At 30.3% G+C, this 15,405-nt stretch overlaps 1 protein-coding gene across 2 annotated transcripts in view; it reads left to right on the top strand.

Annotated features, from left to right (window-relative positions):
* The window catches only part of LOC114120877 (uncharacterized), a 45,873-nt gene that overhangs the window by 16,234 nt on the left and 14,234 nt on the right, over positions 1-15,405 (top strand). For both annotated transcript variants that reach the window (XM_050204868.1, XM_050204867.1), the window contains exons 2-4: positions 11,159-11,189; positions 12,115-12,371; positions 14,264-14,400. In XM_050204868.1, the coding sequence (XP_050060825.1) occupies positions 11,159-11,189; positions 12,115-12,371; positions 14,264-14,400 (425 nt within the window). The remainder of the gene's footprint in view (positions 1-11,158; positions 11,190-12,114; positions 12,372-14,263; positions 14,401-15,405) is intronic.

Below are 15,405 nucleotides of genomic sequence, written 5' to 3'. Positions count from 1 at the left end.
ATTTTTCTCGATTTTTAATAGTATTTTACACGCACCGATCGGTCGTGTAATGCATTGGTCTTACGCCAATAAATAATGTCTTATGTACGGTACTGTCCGTTGATGATGTCGATAGATGAAGGTAGGCATACACCGCCGAATGATCGCGAGGCCCTGTTACGATCGGTTACCGTCGATCGAGCAAAATCATACTTATCACCGTAGTACAGGTTACCATAATAATGTTCATAATATACGTGCCACTGTAGTAGTTATTATCGTTGTTGTTTTTTGAGTGATTAATGCAGCAAAGATTGACCAGTTACGATCGATTACCGACGAACGAGAAAAATCACTTCATTCGTGCGTAAATAATAAAAAAAAAAAAATTCGTCTATTCATTTTCAACCAATTATTTGAATCTCATAAACGCACGTCCAATTAAATGAGAATAATATTATTGTGCCTATTTCGAGTTTTGACGTTTTTTAAGATAAGATGTATATACATATACTCGTACTTCGATTGGTCTAAATACGAGTTATTGATAGCTTTTATTTTTACAAGTATAGTGAATAAGAATTAGAGTATCCATTAATTCGAGCACCACAACTCACAAGTATTATTACGTCAATAATATATATAATATTCTCAACGTAGTATAAGTTTATTCAAATTGTGGTTAAATAATATGGACTAATAGTTTTGTTATTATTGTTTGGACGATTCAATTATCTGAGTTCCCACACCTGATTTTTTAACTTCCATTGTAATATAAAATTAAAATATTTAACACGAATCTAGAAATTTAGAACAATTTGGTCTACGCAATTAGAGAAATTAGTTCAAATTACATTTCAATGAGTTTTGTTCGTTTTTAATAATATCGGGAAATTATTTAAACTAGTTCCTATGGTTTTATTTTTATTTATAAAAACATTTTAAACGTAATTATTTAAAATAGTTCCTATTCAATTTAATAACTATTGGTTAAGAAATGAAGAAGAATTACTTGGCTGTGTGTGTTTTCTGAGTTTATACAAATACATCTATATTATTATAAAATGTATATTTTTATAGTGGTTTATCATCATTGTGTTTAACCAATCAATATTCAAATATGATTTTTATACATTTTTTACAAGATTAAAAGTTCAATAAAATCGCAATATTTGAAGCGTACAAATCAAAATTGCTCTGTTCTGGTTGAAAAACTAGGTTAAACGACCGGTGATTATTCTTGGGGTATATTTGTTTTTTCGAGATGTTATAATGTAATATTTCGACCAAAATATGAAAATATTACTTTATAAATGTATAATACATTTAAGAAAATACTGAAAATAGGTATATAGTTGCAAACATCTTATTGGTAACGATTCTATATTTCTATCCACATTATTGATGTGTGTGCCACTGTACCATAATATATAATATATTTATATGAACTATACACACATTCATGTTATGTACGTTTTCACGGTTCGTTAAAGTCTTTTCGATCGGTATTAGCGCACAAAACGGTTTGAAAGACCCACATTGACCGTCTATGTGTATATTATCATTATCATATTATACATTAGGTATTTTATGTAACCCAATACAATGCAAATTATAATAACAGTATTCGTCGCGATGCGATCTATTAAAACAATTGGACTAACTTTAAAACAATGGTAGATTTCTTAAGCCATATTATAATTAATTGAATTGAACATTTAAATGTATTATTGAATTAATGTACCTATTACCATTATATAAACAACGATGTAACTCATGTCGACTTCTAATATATATGTTTATTGTATACATACATATACATGAAATTGGTCTGTATTATACAATGGTATAAATAATTTAGTATTTAACGTATAATGTCCGAAAACTGCGACAAGGGTGTATCGTAAAATCTATTCTCAATTAGGTCAATCCAATTTCAAAGAGTACGGTTGAAGAACAATAATTATTCAGATTCTGAAAAGTATATATTTATATTAATATTCTTACAGTCTTATTAAAATGATACATATAATTAATAGGTTAATGTAAGACAGACAACATCAATTTAGTGATTTCCGGTAGGTCCCGTTTTCATACATTACTTAAAAATTATATTAGAATATTAACTATTAAGTTTTATGTCTTAAATCATATACATTTTTAAACCTTTTTAAAAAATTAGATTTTTAGTACCCGGTTTTCAGTTAAAAAATGTATAAGTAATGGAAGCTTTGAATAGTTATGAGAAAGAGAATAGTTACTAACTATTTTTAGTTAATAAAATAATAACTACCATGATAAATTTCACTAAATGTTTATAACGAGCTAAACCTCAATAATTGAGATGACATATTTAATTAATTGAAATGAATAATATATATTTATTGTTTGTACCCATATAATTAATATATCTATAACAAGCACAAAATAAATAAAGGGTGTTTCATAAAGTACGTAATTTTTGAAATGTTTGGGGTTTTTTTTGTTTTAATATTATCAACCATGTTTTAATTATTTTTGTCATCTATTATCACTTCGATTAGAAATTAAATATTTCGTAATTTGTTTTTATTGAACTTAACTACCATGGAGCAATTCAGTATAACCATCAGCGTGATTTATAGCAATTTCGAAAATTGCGTACTTTATGAAACACCATATCTATAGTGTTCTAAATAAAACCTCTAAAATACATTTTTTGAATAAAGTATAAAGTACACAAATTATGTCTTATAATTTTAACAAAGAAAAATCAAATATAGGTAATATGTACAATTAAATATTTATCCTACGGGCGTATTATAAAATTACTCGTATTACCTTATTATATTCTAGGGACATTGTGTATTGGATTTTTTGTCTTGAAACGTTACACATATATGTACTATGTATACATAATATTATAAGAGTATATAAATGTATCACAGATAAAAAAATACGGTTATTATCGATATAATACAGGTCGTATTATATTGTTAACTGGAATTTTGAATATCTAGCTAAACCGAAGCATTGAATATATACTATATTCTAATATAATGACCGTCAAAATCAATAATGCTCTGAATCAAAATTATGTTTTTTTTTTACCTTTACCGGAATGACTATATTATATTACCATAATACAGCTATGGGCGTCCTTAATACTTATATAAAATATATGACGAATATAAGTGTTTAATATTATTACAATATACAGTAAGTTAAATATCGTTAAACCGAGTCATCGGAAAAATATCCGAACACAGCTATAGGACTATATATTTTGTAATTTCCGGCCATGATATAAACGAGTATACATGATATTATATATTATTATGTGTTTTATATAAATCGGGTGTTATATCAGTCGATTGATGCAAGTGCTCCAGGTACGAGAAGAGCGAATGAGATTTAATGCAGTATGGATCGTAAATACAGTTACCTAATTAGAGCGTAGTAAAAATGTGTGCGAGACGGCGCCGAAGCATAATAATATATAATGTACTTAATACTTGTATATTATTATTATTATATTATTGCATTATTACCTATATTTTTATGTTTTACAAGTAGTCGGTCCTGTATATTATACAAACACATCATAATATAATAATATATAAAATATAATGAACTCATGTGAGCCACACGTACAGCGGCAAATGGGCCGGATCCACGACCGGATTAACTAGCGTAGGTATACGGATAATTTCGACAACTCTGGTCCCGTAATAAATTATATATGCAGTGCAGTAGAACATAAATAATTAATATATTATGATACTGAGATGTCTGTAGTAATAATATTATAATTTTTAAGTAATAAACGCGATGCCGCGGCCGTACGCGAATAAAATTGGTCACGGGAGACCGGATCCGTTGGAAAAGGATTAATTGCAGCTGCCGTGTGTCGTTTAAGAAAAACTGCAGTAATGTATGCACGTGATGGTTGCACCTAGAGTTGTACATTAATGTTTAATACATTATTATTCGTTATTATAACTAATATAAGCTCTGTTAATATGCGAGCGTGCGCTCACACATCATGTTTGACTATTTTTCGAATTTGTCAAAGTAGTATTTTGTTAGATTTTAATGATAATAATAGCAACACGACTTATTTGAGACATTTTACACATGTACAGCGACGTGTAACGTACTAAATTTATGCTAATTTCTTTATCAAATTAATTTCTTTATCTTATTTTCGTATGTCCGGACATCACTATCGAGGCTAGTACACTCTTTAATACACGACTTAAATCCACATTGTGCACAATGTGCGCATACAGGACGTATTGACGTGAAATGTGAATCTAGGACAACAATTCTAAAAACAAAAGTCTGATTTGAAAAAAGTTTAACCTAATTTTTTTGTATTATTGAACAAACATTGTGAGCTTATTTTTTAGTGGGTCGATAAACAGGCTAGGAAAATACAAATGATTATATTTGATAATTATTCCTTATATCTGTGCCCATACATCTACAATTTACAAATATTGTAACTCTATCAATGTTTTAAAAACATAGTCAAAATACAAAGTATTCAATGTACGAAATTAAAATATTATTTTTGTGTGATTAAATTTCAGCTGTAGTAATATTGATTATAAGTCTTCAGGTAATTTAATGGTAGACACACAGATATACACACAATAATTATCAGATTGATATACGTATAGATACTTACCCTATCCCGAGTGGATTTCCAATGTATTTTTGTATTTTTATTTACCGACTTTGTATTTTTGATTTTTTATATTTTTCAAGTACATATTATATTCACGTTGTGTTATATTGTTATATTAGGTACTATAATATGATTATAATCAACACTATATTATTAGTATTACTTGAAAAATATTTTGCGTTTGCAGTATGCATCGGGGTATTGCCGTTTTCCGAAGAACAGTTTAATAAACGTGAGTGTAATACAATACATAATAACAATATTATTGTATTGACATGGTTGCACGGCAATTTTCTCGTCAGACGTTTTCCGGTCGGATTAGCGCTGCCGCGGGTGCGATGGTATATTGTACAAATATTTCGATCGACCGGATTCGTGGGAACGACACCACGTCATAATAATATTGCATTACAATAAATATACGATATTGTAATATTAAACATATTATAATATAATATTAATATATATTATACACACCGGTACTTTATATACGCATAACTACCGTATTATATAACATTTATATTATGGCTATATGTATTATCGTTTGCAGGCCTTAATGTTTTTAGAACCACTCATTGTGAGATTTCTAAACATTCTTACCTAGTAATAGTCATTATTTAGGCTGTATACGAATTTCATTCCAAAAATTCAAATTCAAATATCCATGATTTTTATATTATAAAATACATTTGTAAAATTCCCCTTCCGGCTTCCACCTTTTTCAGAATTAAAAGTTAAGATTGTTCAGTAGACAAAGTTTAACCGGTGTGGTTAACGATCGTACTTATAAATATTTACTATACATTCAATTATATTATTTATACAATACTATATCAGTTAGTAGGTAAAAATTGCACAACTTATAACTATAACAATAATTATTATAGTTATAAGTTGTAATTATAATAATATAATACATAACTAACCGCAAAAGTTATCGATCGATAAAAATGTGTATTGTCGAAACAATCTCATAATAAATTGGCACGCACATTTGATTTTGAATTGAATTTTTAATAAAGCCTGAAAATATAAGTTAATCGTTTTTCTATTAATTGTTGCACGCATGTACAATACATTTTTGGTATGTTTTTTCTGATCGATGATGTTTATATGGTTTAATTTGCAATTTTTCGGAATTTTCATTAATTCTAAAATATTTTATCTATAAATAAACAAGTACTTTTATTATTAGAATTCGGTAGTATTCCTATAATAGTATAGGTATGTTATTTATATGTTGCGTCGTCATCGACGTTGACACGCGATCGTGTATAATCCCTATCGACACAATTTAATATTTCGATGTACCAGCAAATACGAAGAAAACGATAATAATATGTTGATAATATAGAGAACGGTGCGACGGTGATCATAAATAACAATCAAAATAATTTTATATTGGAATTGGATTCCAGCGATCATGCTTCGCGGTCAGATGGACCACAACACGGGTTTAATAAATAAAGATATGTGTCGCGAAAGTAGTGCGAACGAGAGGTTTTTGGATTTTGCCTGTCACCGATCGTTGTATTGCGGTACTGTATCATAATAGATTGGTTAGTTTGGTTTGTCCCTGACCAGCACAATATAATATTATGTGTTATAAACTTACCTATAAGTGTTATAGATATAGCACGTTGACAGACAAATACTTAAGTGGTTAGATATATTATTATAATTATGTAGAGAAATACACAGATATGCATAGATGCTCATTTTCTAAGTCAATTTATAGGACAAACTTTATAAATAATTTTATATCGTTGTAACTTTTTTTTTTTTATTATTAAACGAAACAAATACTTACAATCTGTATGACTGTATCTAACAAAAGTATAATAAGTAATATAAATAATAAATCGTATTATCGTTATAACGTATAAGTAAGATATTTCTATGATAATTAATAGTTATAGTTACCTATATTATATTATAGTTATTAATTATCTTCTATTTCAATATTGAAGTAAAACGGCAACGACTATTCAATTCGCATAAAATATATTAAAATATATGTTGTTTATGATATATTGTCGTATTGAAAGTCCGATATCGAGTATGGATTTGTTTTGCGGAGACGTTCGTCACGAACGATAATCGAAATTCGTCCCAAATTCAACGGTTTCATTAGTATTAAACAACTAATGAAACAAAACATAAAATATTTTATTAATTATTTGAAAGTAAATTGTTTACATCTGATTGCTATTAATGTTTACGTGACACCGTTCTGAATTAGTAATTATTTTTGATGAGCGATATAAGCTAAGAAATAGAATACCTACGTAAAATAATAATGTATTAATACATCGATTCCACGTAACATCAATGAAAATGTTATGCTCGTCGAATTCCAGTAAGTGTATAAACCTCTTTCATGGAATAAAAACGTCAGGTTGTGATTTTCAAACGATCGACATCACGTACGACGTTGATACGTACTAGAGGTCGCATACTCACTTCTCATCTCGTATTTGTAAAATTGCAATAGTTGTAATTAAATTGGAAGCAAAAACGTGAAGTTTAATTTGACGAAAAAAGAAAGTAAAGTATTGAGTTGTATTTTTTTGTTGATATGTTGATAAAGACTATCGGTGTAAATAGAAAAAAAATATACGTTTAGACCGTTTAAACAAGTTTCCGAGACCATGTACATACGAATATAGTAATAATATAATTGTTAATGATAAAACATAATAATAATATTATGTTGTTTAGAATATACTATAAACTACATGCGACCTAGTGATTGAAAAATAAAAACGTTTCGCGTTAAAATGTTGATTATATTTATATACGATCGAATCGACAGTTAAATGTTTTTTTTCACTTTAGTACGTGCTTGCATCACTTTGTAAGTACAACAATCAATGATGAACAACAATAAAACGTCGACGTGATGGTTTCATTCTTTTTCATCTTCACGAGAAAAAATGAGTCAAAATAAAAATAAACACTACAATGTTATTATGTTGTTAGTATAGGGATACAAAATCTTATTCACGTGGTACAACTAATATAATAAAATATTGTGTGCATTGTACGTTAATAATTATTGTTTTCCAAACGAAACGGTCAGTTATTTCTTTATAATTTATAATATGCATTTTACTATACAACAAGTTAAATATTGTAAAGATAATATTTTACGTATTCGGCTTAAACGTATCGTAGTCGATATACATATGTGTATAAATAGTTTGTGAGCGGACTGTAGACGTGACAGCGATAGTTCATATAACTTATAAAGTTATAACTCTTGTACGCAGTCATTTAATACATAAAATACTTAACGTAAATCAAGTAAAACAGTACGAAAATTTAAAACAACCTTCTAATAAAAAATTATTTCATTTCTCAAAAACAAAGTATAAAGTTTTTCATTTGATACGAGATAAGATAATAAAGTCAGCTATATACATGCACAACAGGGAGCACAAACGTTTTGAGGTTACCGCTACTTAAGCTTATATTATTATATTATGTTATCTTCTCGCATCCGATGAATTTGATATAAGTCGTTTTATCTCTTTTTTTTTTGTGCGAAAAGAGGGTGGAGCGGCAGATTTTTCTATCAGCTAATTATTTCCAATTTTTGGACTGATTTGTCTGATTTAAGTTATATAGTTTTTTCGATTACAGCTGTGTGTAAGAGATATGTTAATTATATTATCGCACCATCATATCCGCTCGCTAACACTATGCACCTACGTTTATACCGTGGCATATATATTTTTATATTTTTTAATGAAACGATCCGTACGAAAAGGAAATGCGACAAAAAACGAAAAACAATTACATTACCACTCACACACTTAGCATCATCCTGCAGTTATGTTGTAGCTGCAGGTCGAGGTATATTATTAAGTACAATATTGTTGTACATCGAGGTACCATCATTGGACATAGCGAATGGTGTACCATATACGCGGTGTGTTATTATGGTTGTCTGCGTCGCGCCCTGAATACGTCTCGTAAGAACCGTATTTTTGATCCAGCGGACCAAAGAATTTAGTCGAACGAATACGCCGCCGCCCGCCCACCCGACCGGTCGGAAATTATCCGTCTTATACGCGTTTCGTCGGGTGTAACGCGCGTATAATATACTTACTACACGCGCAGTCGTTACTCGGCGGTTTACAAAAAAACGTAAAAAAAAAAAAAGCCAAAACGAGAACGTCGTCCTCCACGTCCCGCGACCTATCAAGGCACAAAAATCGAAAAAACGACAAAAATACCGAACGTAAACAAACGGGAAAAGACGTGGCTCGTATATAGAAATAATAATATATAATATAGTTTAGGCATCATTTATACCAATGTATTGCTTAATATACTCTCACGATACGCGCATATTGCCCATGGATTGTACTTGTACAGAATATTGTTACAACAATGACTTACGATCGCGGCGGTTCTACATTATATGTTATAATATTATTATATTGTTTAGGGATGATCGAGCCGTTTTCCGCGGGAACAGTTATGTGTGTCGGCGTGTGCACCGACGATAATATATAAAACATTTTACCTATAACAATATTATAATAATACGGTACGTCGAGGAAAACAGGAAAACAGAAAAATATCACAAATCACGATTCGGACGGACAATCGATGCGGTCGCGTATTACTATCATAATTTTTATCTCCGCAACATTATTCTATATAATATTATATATGCCTACATTTAGACCCATTACCGTGTTGTAATATTATTATATATACAAACAGCACAACGAGACTATAAAAAACTGGTCGACTGTAGCAATGTCGCATCGTTATCGTTATCACATATATCTACAAACCTTTAATATGTATTAAATATAGGACGCGCGGTGCCCGGAAAAACTGTTTGCTTCTTCGGAATTCCGCCGACAGATTCTGTTCGTCGTGCAGCTATATCTCGTACGTACGCGGGTATGGTTTTTTTTTCCTCCGTAAAACATATGATATTATTATTCATTATATTATATTATGGTGATTCGCTTGTCGGATATCGCGTCCCGTTACGTTATATATATGCCGCGGCGTATATAAATCATTAATGGGTATCATACTTAATTCCGTCTATGAGTACGTTTTGCGTGGGCTGCAAACACGGACACACACACACATGGAGCATACTGTGGTTGGGTTCCTTTCGAGTGCACGCGCTTGTGTGAGTTAGTGCGATACGTATCGCGCGGCCTGACGATGTTTTCCCGACTGATCGACAGAGAGATACGCGTATAATATAATATTATCGTCGTTATTATTGCTCAGTAAGTATACCGGCAATAAAGGACGGAAGAGTTTCCTTTTGATTTCGTCGTTACGCCGCCTCCACCGTTCGCGTTGGCAAACAGGACACGATTATTTTAATTTTAATTTTCGTCGTTTTTTTTCCCTGTATAATAACGATTTTTATTAGTCCGCGCTCGTAGACAACGTTGTTTTCTATGGGAAATGTTTTGTGACATTTCCTATCGTCCGCTTCGCGGTACGAACGTGTCCCAAATCGCAGATTTTCATAAACCATCGCTGAGACGCCCCCTCGCACCACAGTGATTATCAGTCAAAACGAGTTCTCCGCGCTAAACGAAATAATAATTAAATAATAATTAATACATCAGATAAATGCACAGAATTGTATGATATTATTTTGTATCCGATTAAACTCGGTCAAATGTTTTACATAAATACGAGTATATTTATATATAATATAATATATAGCCCGAATTTAAGCTGTTCTGAGGTAGGTATTAAAATTAAATGTTTATCAATTAAAATTATGTTTGAAATTTTCTTACCTCCGAAGAATAAACTATATTATTGTATACTTACTTCGTTTATACAATTTTAAGAACTACGTCGCAGAACTTACATCGATTTAATATATAATGCATATAGTTATACTATTCACAATACAAATTACTTTTTTTTTCTATTTAACGGACGTTTTATTTATCAAAATATACACATCGTTTAAATCTCTAGTTTAAAAAATAAATAAATCTTTCGTCTTTCACGTCGTTAACACTTAATCGACTATAATAGTTATAATTTACATGCCGTCAACGGAGTATTCTAAATGCACTTATAGGTATATAGGCATTCTCAGTTTTTTTTTGTTTTTGTTTTTCGGGTTTTTATTAATTCGTATTTAGACGGTAAAGAAATATAACTAAAGAGCGAATTTCGTCGGAGAAATTTTCACGTTAATCAATCAAGTGTGATGCTTGAAGACAACGACATTACGGTCAAGTTTATCGGTGTGATATGGTTATTGTATATATATATTTGTGTGTCCGCAGTAAAAGTGGATCAATCGTCTACTATGGACGATTTGTATTTCGATTCGTGCTTTATAAAACAATATATTTTTAATAACAGGAAAATAATTAACGAGTTTTCTACTTATCGCGATATTCATCAATGTTCAATACTAATATAATATTATGAAATATTAGTAATTCAGTTAATATTAAAGTATTTAATTTTTTTTTTTTATTTAATTTTCAGACGCACGAGGTTTCTACTCAAGATTACGATGGTAAGTGAATATAATTTATATAATTTATAACAATCACGTTTCGTTCGTTTAATCGTGTTGACGGCATGTATATAATGTTATTATTTATTCCGTTTTACGCGAAATCGTCATTAGAATTTTACCGCATTTTCTACAAAAATATCTATAGTTGTGCACTTGTGCTCAATAGCATCCACTTAATTACAATATCAAAATTATGTAGTGGAATTGAAACTGTTTTCGCGTTATATTTTGATCCAGCAATGGAAACGTCCTAATTTCGTTTTCATTTAATATAGTATAATACATATATATTATTATATATTATTATATGACACATATTTATTTTTTACAACGTGTTCAGCGTATTATCGTCGTCGGCCCAGCGAAAACGTTTCACACTAAATACACTTTTAATCTGGACATTTGGATCAGACGAGTGTGGAAAACGCTGAGGCGTCGGCGTCGATCTAGATTTAACCGCTCCCAATTATTGGCGGTAGTCGTTGTGGTAGTATTTATTTTGTCTCATTATAGATCTTCTACGACGATGCTGTACGTATGTATTGTTTGCGCGTATCTGTTTCAATAAGCCAACACGCAAATAATAATAATAACGTCTTTATCGTCTAACGAAAGTAAAGAAAACATAATAATTTGACGTCGCTCGAGTAATGTGATAAATTATTGTTGTAATATTATATTGAGTTTTTATTTAACATTTATAAACCAATGTTGATTCGTGTACCAGATGATAAATACGTGTGACGACTGTACTTGAAACGCGTAATTAATCTCATACCGATATTTCCCAAATCAAAGTCGTTTTCTCGAAATAATACCGAATTTTTTCATAAAACATTATAGCATACCGATCTCGTCATTTATAAAATAAAATATTAGAAATGTATGATACTATAATGTTTTGAATTTGTTATGTTTATAGTATCTGAAATACAGTGTTCGTTTTCGACGGACTCGCTGAGGGTGGGAAAAGCACTTTTAGGAGTCAAAGACGTGATATCCGCCCGGCTAAAGAAACCCGAAGGGTTCAAGGGGCACCCGCTGTTTGCCGATGACCGGTCCGTCGATCCATTGATCGATCCAGTCTGTCAGATACGACCCGATTTGTCGGACGTATCGCTGCTGACCTACAACCTGTTGGTCACCGACTTCACGCGGTGTGGCGTGCTCAGGCGAAATGTAAGTTACAAATTTTCGTTTTTTATTATATTATTATATAAGTATAATTATTTTACCATCTTAGTCTACTGTTATCAAGAGCATATACAAGTCAGGCTGACTTGTTTTTTCTGTTTTCCCATAATGTTTATGAAAAAAGAAAAAATACAGAAGCTCGTATCGTTCATACCACGATTTGTTGTGCGTGATTAATGAAGTCCGGTGGGGATCGCATAAAATTATTTCAATATTATATTATGATCTCTACCGGATGTGTGCACGTAATTTGACGGATGGTAATAATATTATCATTAGGGAGTCCAGCTGAGGACTTTTAGAGTTAAAACAATAAAAAAATAAACACACTCCTCGAAAAATTACTGATTATTAATAAATTATTGAACAATAATAATTAAGGTCAGGGAAAAAAATATGAAAGATTTTTTGAATAATGTAAGGATATAATGTTGTAAATTTTGATGGCATATAATAGAAATCCAACATACAACATACAATTAAAAAAATAAATTTTAGTGTAATGCTCTTATACATCAAAATAGGTTCTTTTATCAAATCATTCATTATTTCAAAACATGTTTAAATTTATTAATTTTAATATAATTAATATATTATACTAGCTGTCACCCGCGTACTACTCCCCCATGGATAGTTGTTTGCAAATCGTGGGGCTGTTTCAAATCCTGTCTAGTCATCTTATAGTTATTTCGATCACAAAATGTTATACATTTTACGTACCTTATACCTAGTTACGCAAAATAATAATAATTTAAAGTGTTTATACATTTCTCATAAATATACGCATAGATAATAAAAACAATTTTTTTCTCACATTAATATCATTATTTTTACATACGAGAAATATATTATGTAATAATATTTTAACGTCGTTAAATGAATAATAATAATAATTATTATTAAACAACAACATAATATGTAGGGCTTCACATCATACAGCCAATCAGCGCGCTATGCTTACTATACTACTTTTCTATTGGTTATTATTATTATTATTGGATGCGTTTTAATCTATCTTAATTATTCGAGTCTCAAAATTAAATTCGTCAGTCGTAGTTCGAACGCAGTGATATATACTTCAACCCCGCAGGGCCATTCAAAGGTCCGAGCCTTTGTCATATTTCATATACGTCTACAATAATAATTGATTCATGGTCGATTCTATATACACATTCTGAGGTGGCTCGTGGGCAATCGCTTAACTATAGGTACGCTTTAAACAATTATTTTAATACATTATACATCGAAATTCAAATTTTACAGGATAGACATAACACTTATTTTGTGTAGCTTATTATGTTTTCTTTTCGAAATAAATGAAATAAAGATATACATACTGTTACTATAGGATAACATTTTTTTAAATACTTTAATGCATGAAAATTAAGTTACAAATTTTAAGTGCTATTTTTTGAGGATAACCTAAAATGTGTTGTTCCAAAAAAAGTACTAATTTGCTAACTTAAACTTTAAATACTCGCAGATAGTTATTAACCTACACAGCCGAATTATCATTTATAAATTAAAATAATCTAAATAATATTTTAATAAAAATTTCAAAAATGATAACTATAAAAAATTGTAAAAATTTACATTTTTTTTTTTAATAGTTAGTTTTTAACGACATAAAATGATTTAAGAATAATATTTTTAAAATAATTTATAGTTTTTAAAACAATGCATTTTTTCTACAATAGATAAATCATAACTCATAAAGTTAGGTTATCGGTAGTTATATCCTCAGCCCTTTAGGCATCTACTATTATTATAGAATAATACACCCATTAATTGATGTCACGTGGAATTCAAACCCGATTATTATTGTGCGGACGAAATCTTTTTAATATTTTGATCACCATACGTATATGTTTTTTTAGGGTTTTGTGCACGTCCGAGTGTGGTTTCCGCAGTTCCCCGGCGTCGTCATGATGTCTGACCAAGAGCTGATCATAATGTGCAAACCACCAGAACCGACTGTGATCGAGAACAAAGCCGCCGGATTCGCCGGAAGTTTGTAAGTCCACATAATTCTATACATATATAATATAATATTATTATAATTTATTGGTAAATCTTGTCCGCGCGTGAGGGAAGCATCCGTTTCGCTGTGATGCGATCAATCATAGAAAACGACAGCATCCTCGTAATTGTGATACGTGGTTTTGCGATTTTTTTTTTTTTTGAAATAAATACCTCACACGCGTCAACCCATCAAATTCATGAAATTATAATATATTATTATTTTCGTGAGGTGTGTTTGACGACTTTATCTAATTGTTTGGATGTAAAAAAAAAAGCGCATTTCGTTATGATATACGGTCTGAATTGGCGTGTAAAACGCGTTTACGTATATAACATGGGGGAAAAAACGGTAAACGAAAACCTAATATTGAAACACACTGTCGTAGAATATTAGACGAGCGTACCAAAAATAAATTAATTAGACTTAGTGAATAACGCCGCAGTAACAGGTATGCCATTAGTGCTTTTACGCATCTATCGACTCATACATATATACTATATAGGTACCAGTACGGTCAAATTCAATCTAAATTATAATATCGAAAAATCTATAACAACGCCATGTGCGCACGTACACGTCATTATAATGAGAGTGTGTGCACTAAACACGGAATTTCAATTTTTTAATTATTGGTACCAAAATATAAAAACGTCATTTTGAAATCATTATACTAGGGCAAGCTATAATATTATACTTCTACAGTTATACCTATCTACAAATAATTTATACATTCTAAACCTTCCTTGAATTATTAAAATAAGTCTAGTGTTTTGTTGTTTTTATAAGCCTCTCAGACATAAAATTTGTTTTTAGATTCTGAACGAAGTGATGAATGTATTGATTTTACAATGATGTGTGTTTTTTTTTTTATTTTTTTTTATTTTTGTGTCTGTCACCACGTTTTGGAGCAGCAAAAGTGCTCCGATTTTAAAAAGTGGACCCTGTTTCGGATAGGAAAGTGAATGTAGTTTGTACTTTGGGGGGTCAAAAGTAAAA

This window comes from Aphis gossypii, chromosome 3 (genome assembly GCF_020184175.1).
Source record: "Aphis gossypii isolate Hap1 chromosome 3, ASM2018417v2, whole genome shotgun sequence".
Lineage (NCBI taxonomy): Eukaryota > Metazoa > Arthropoda > Insecta > Hemiptera > Aphididae > Aphis > Aphis gossypii.
Note: the sequence above shows the minus strand (reverse complement) of the source record. Positions and strands in the feature narration are given on the sequence as shown.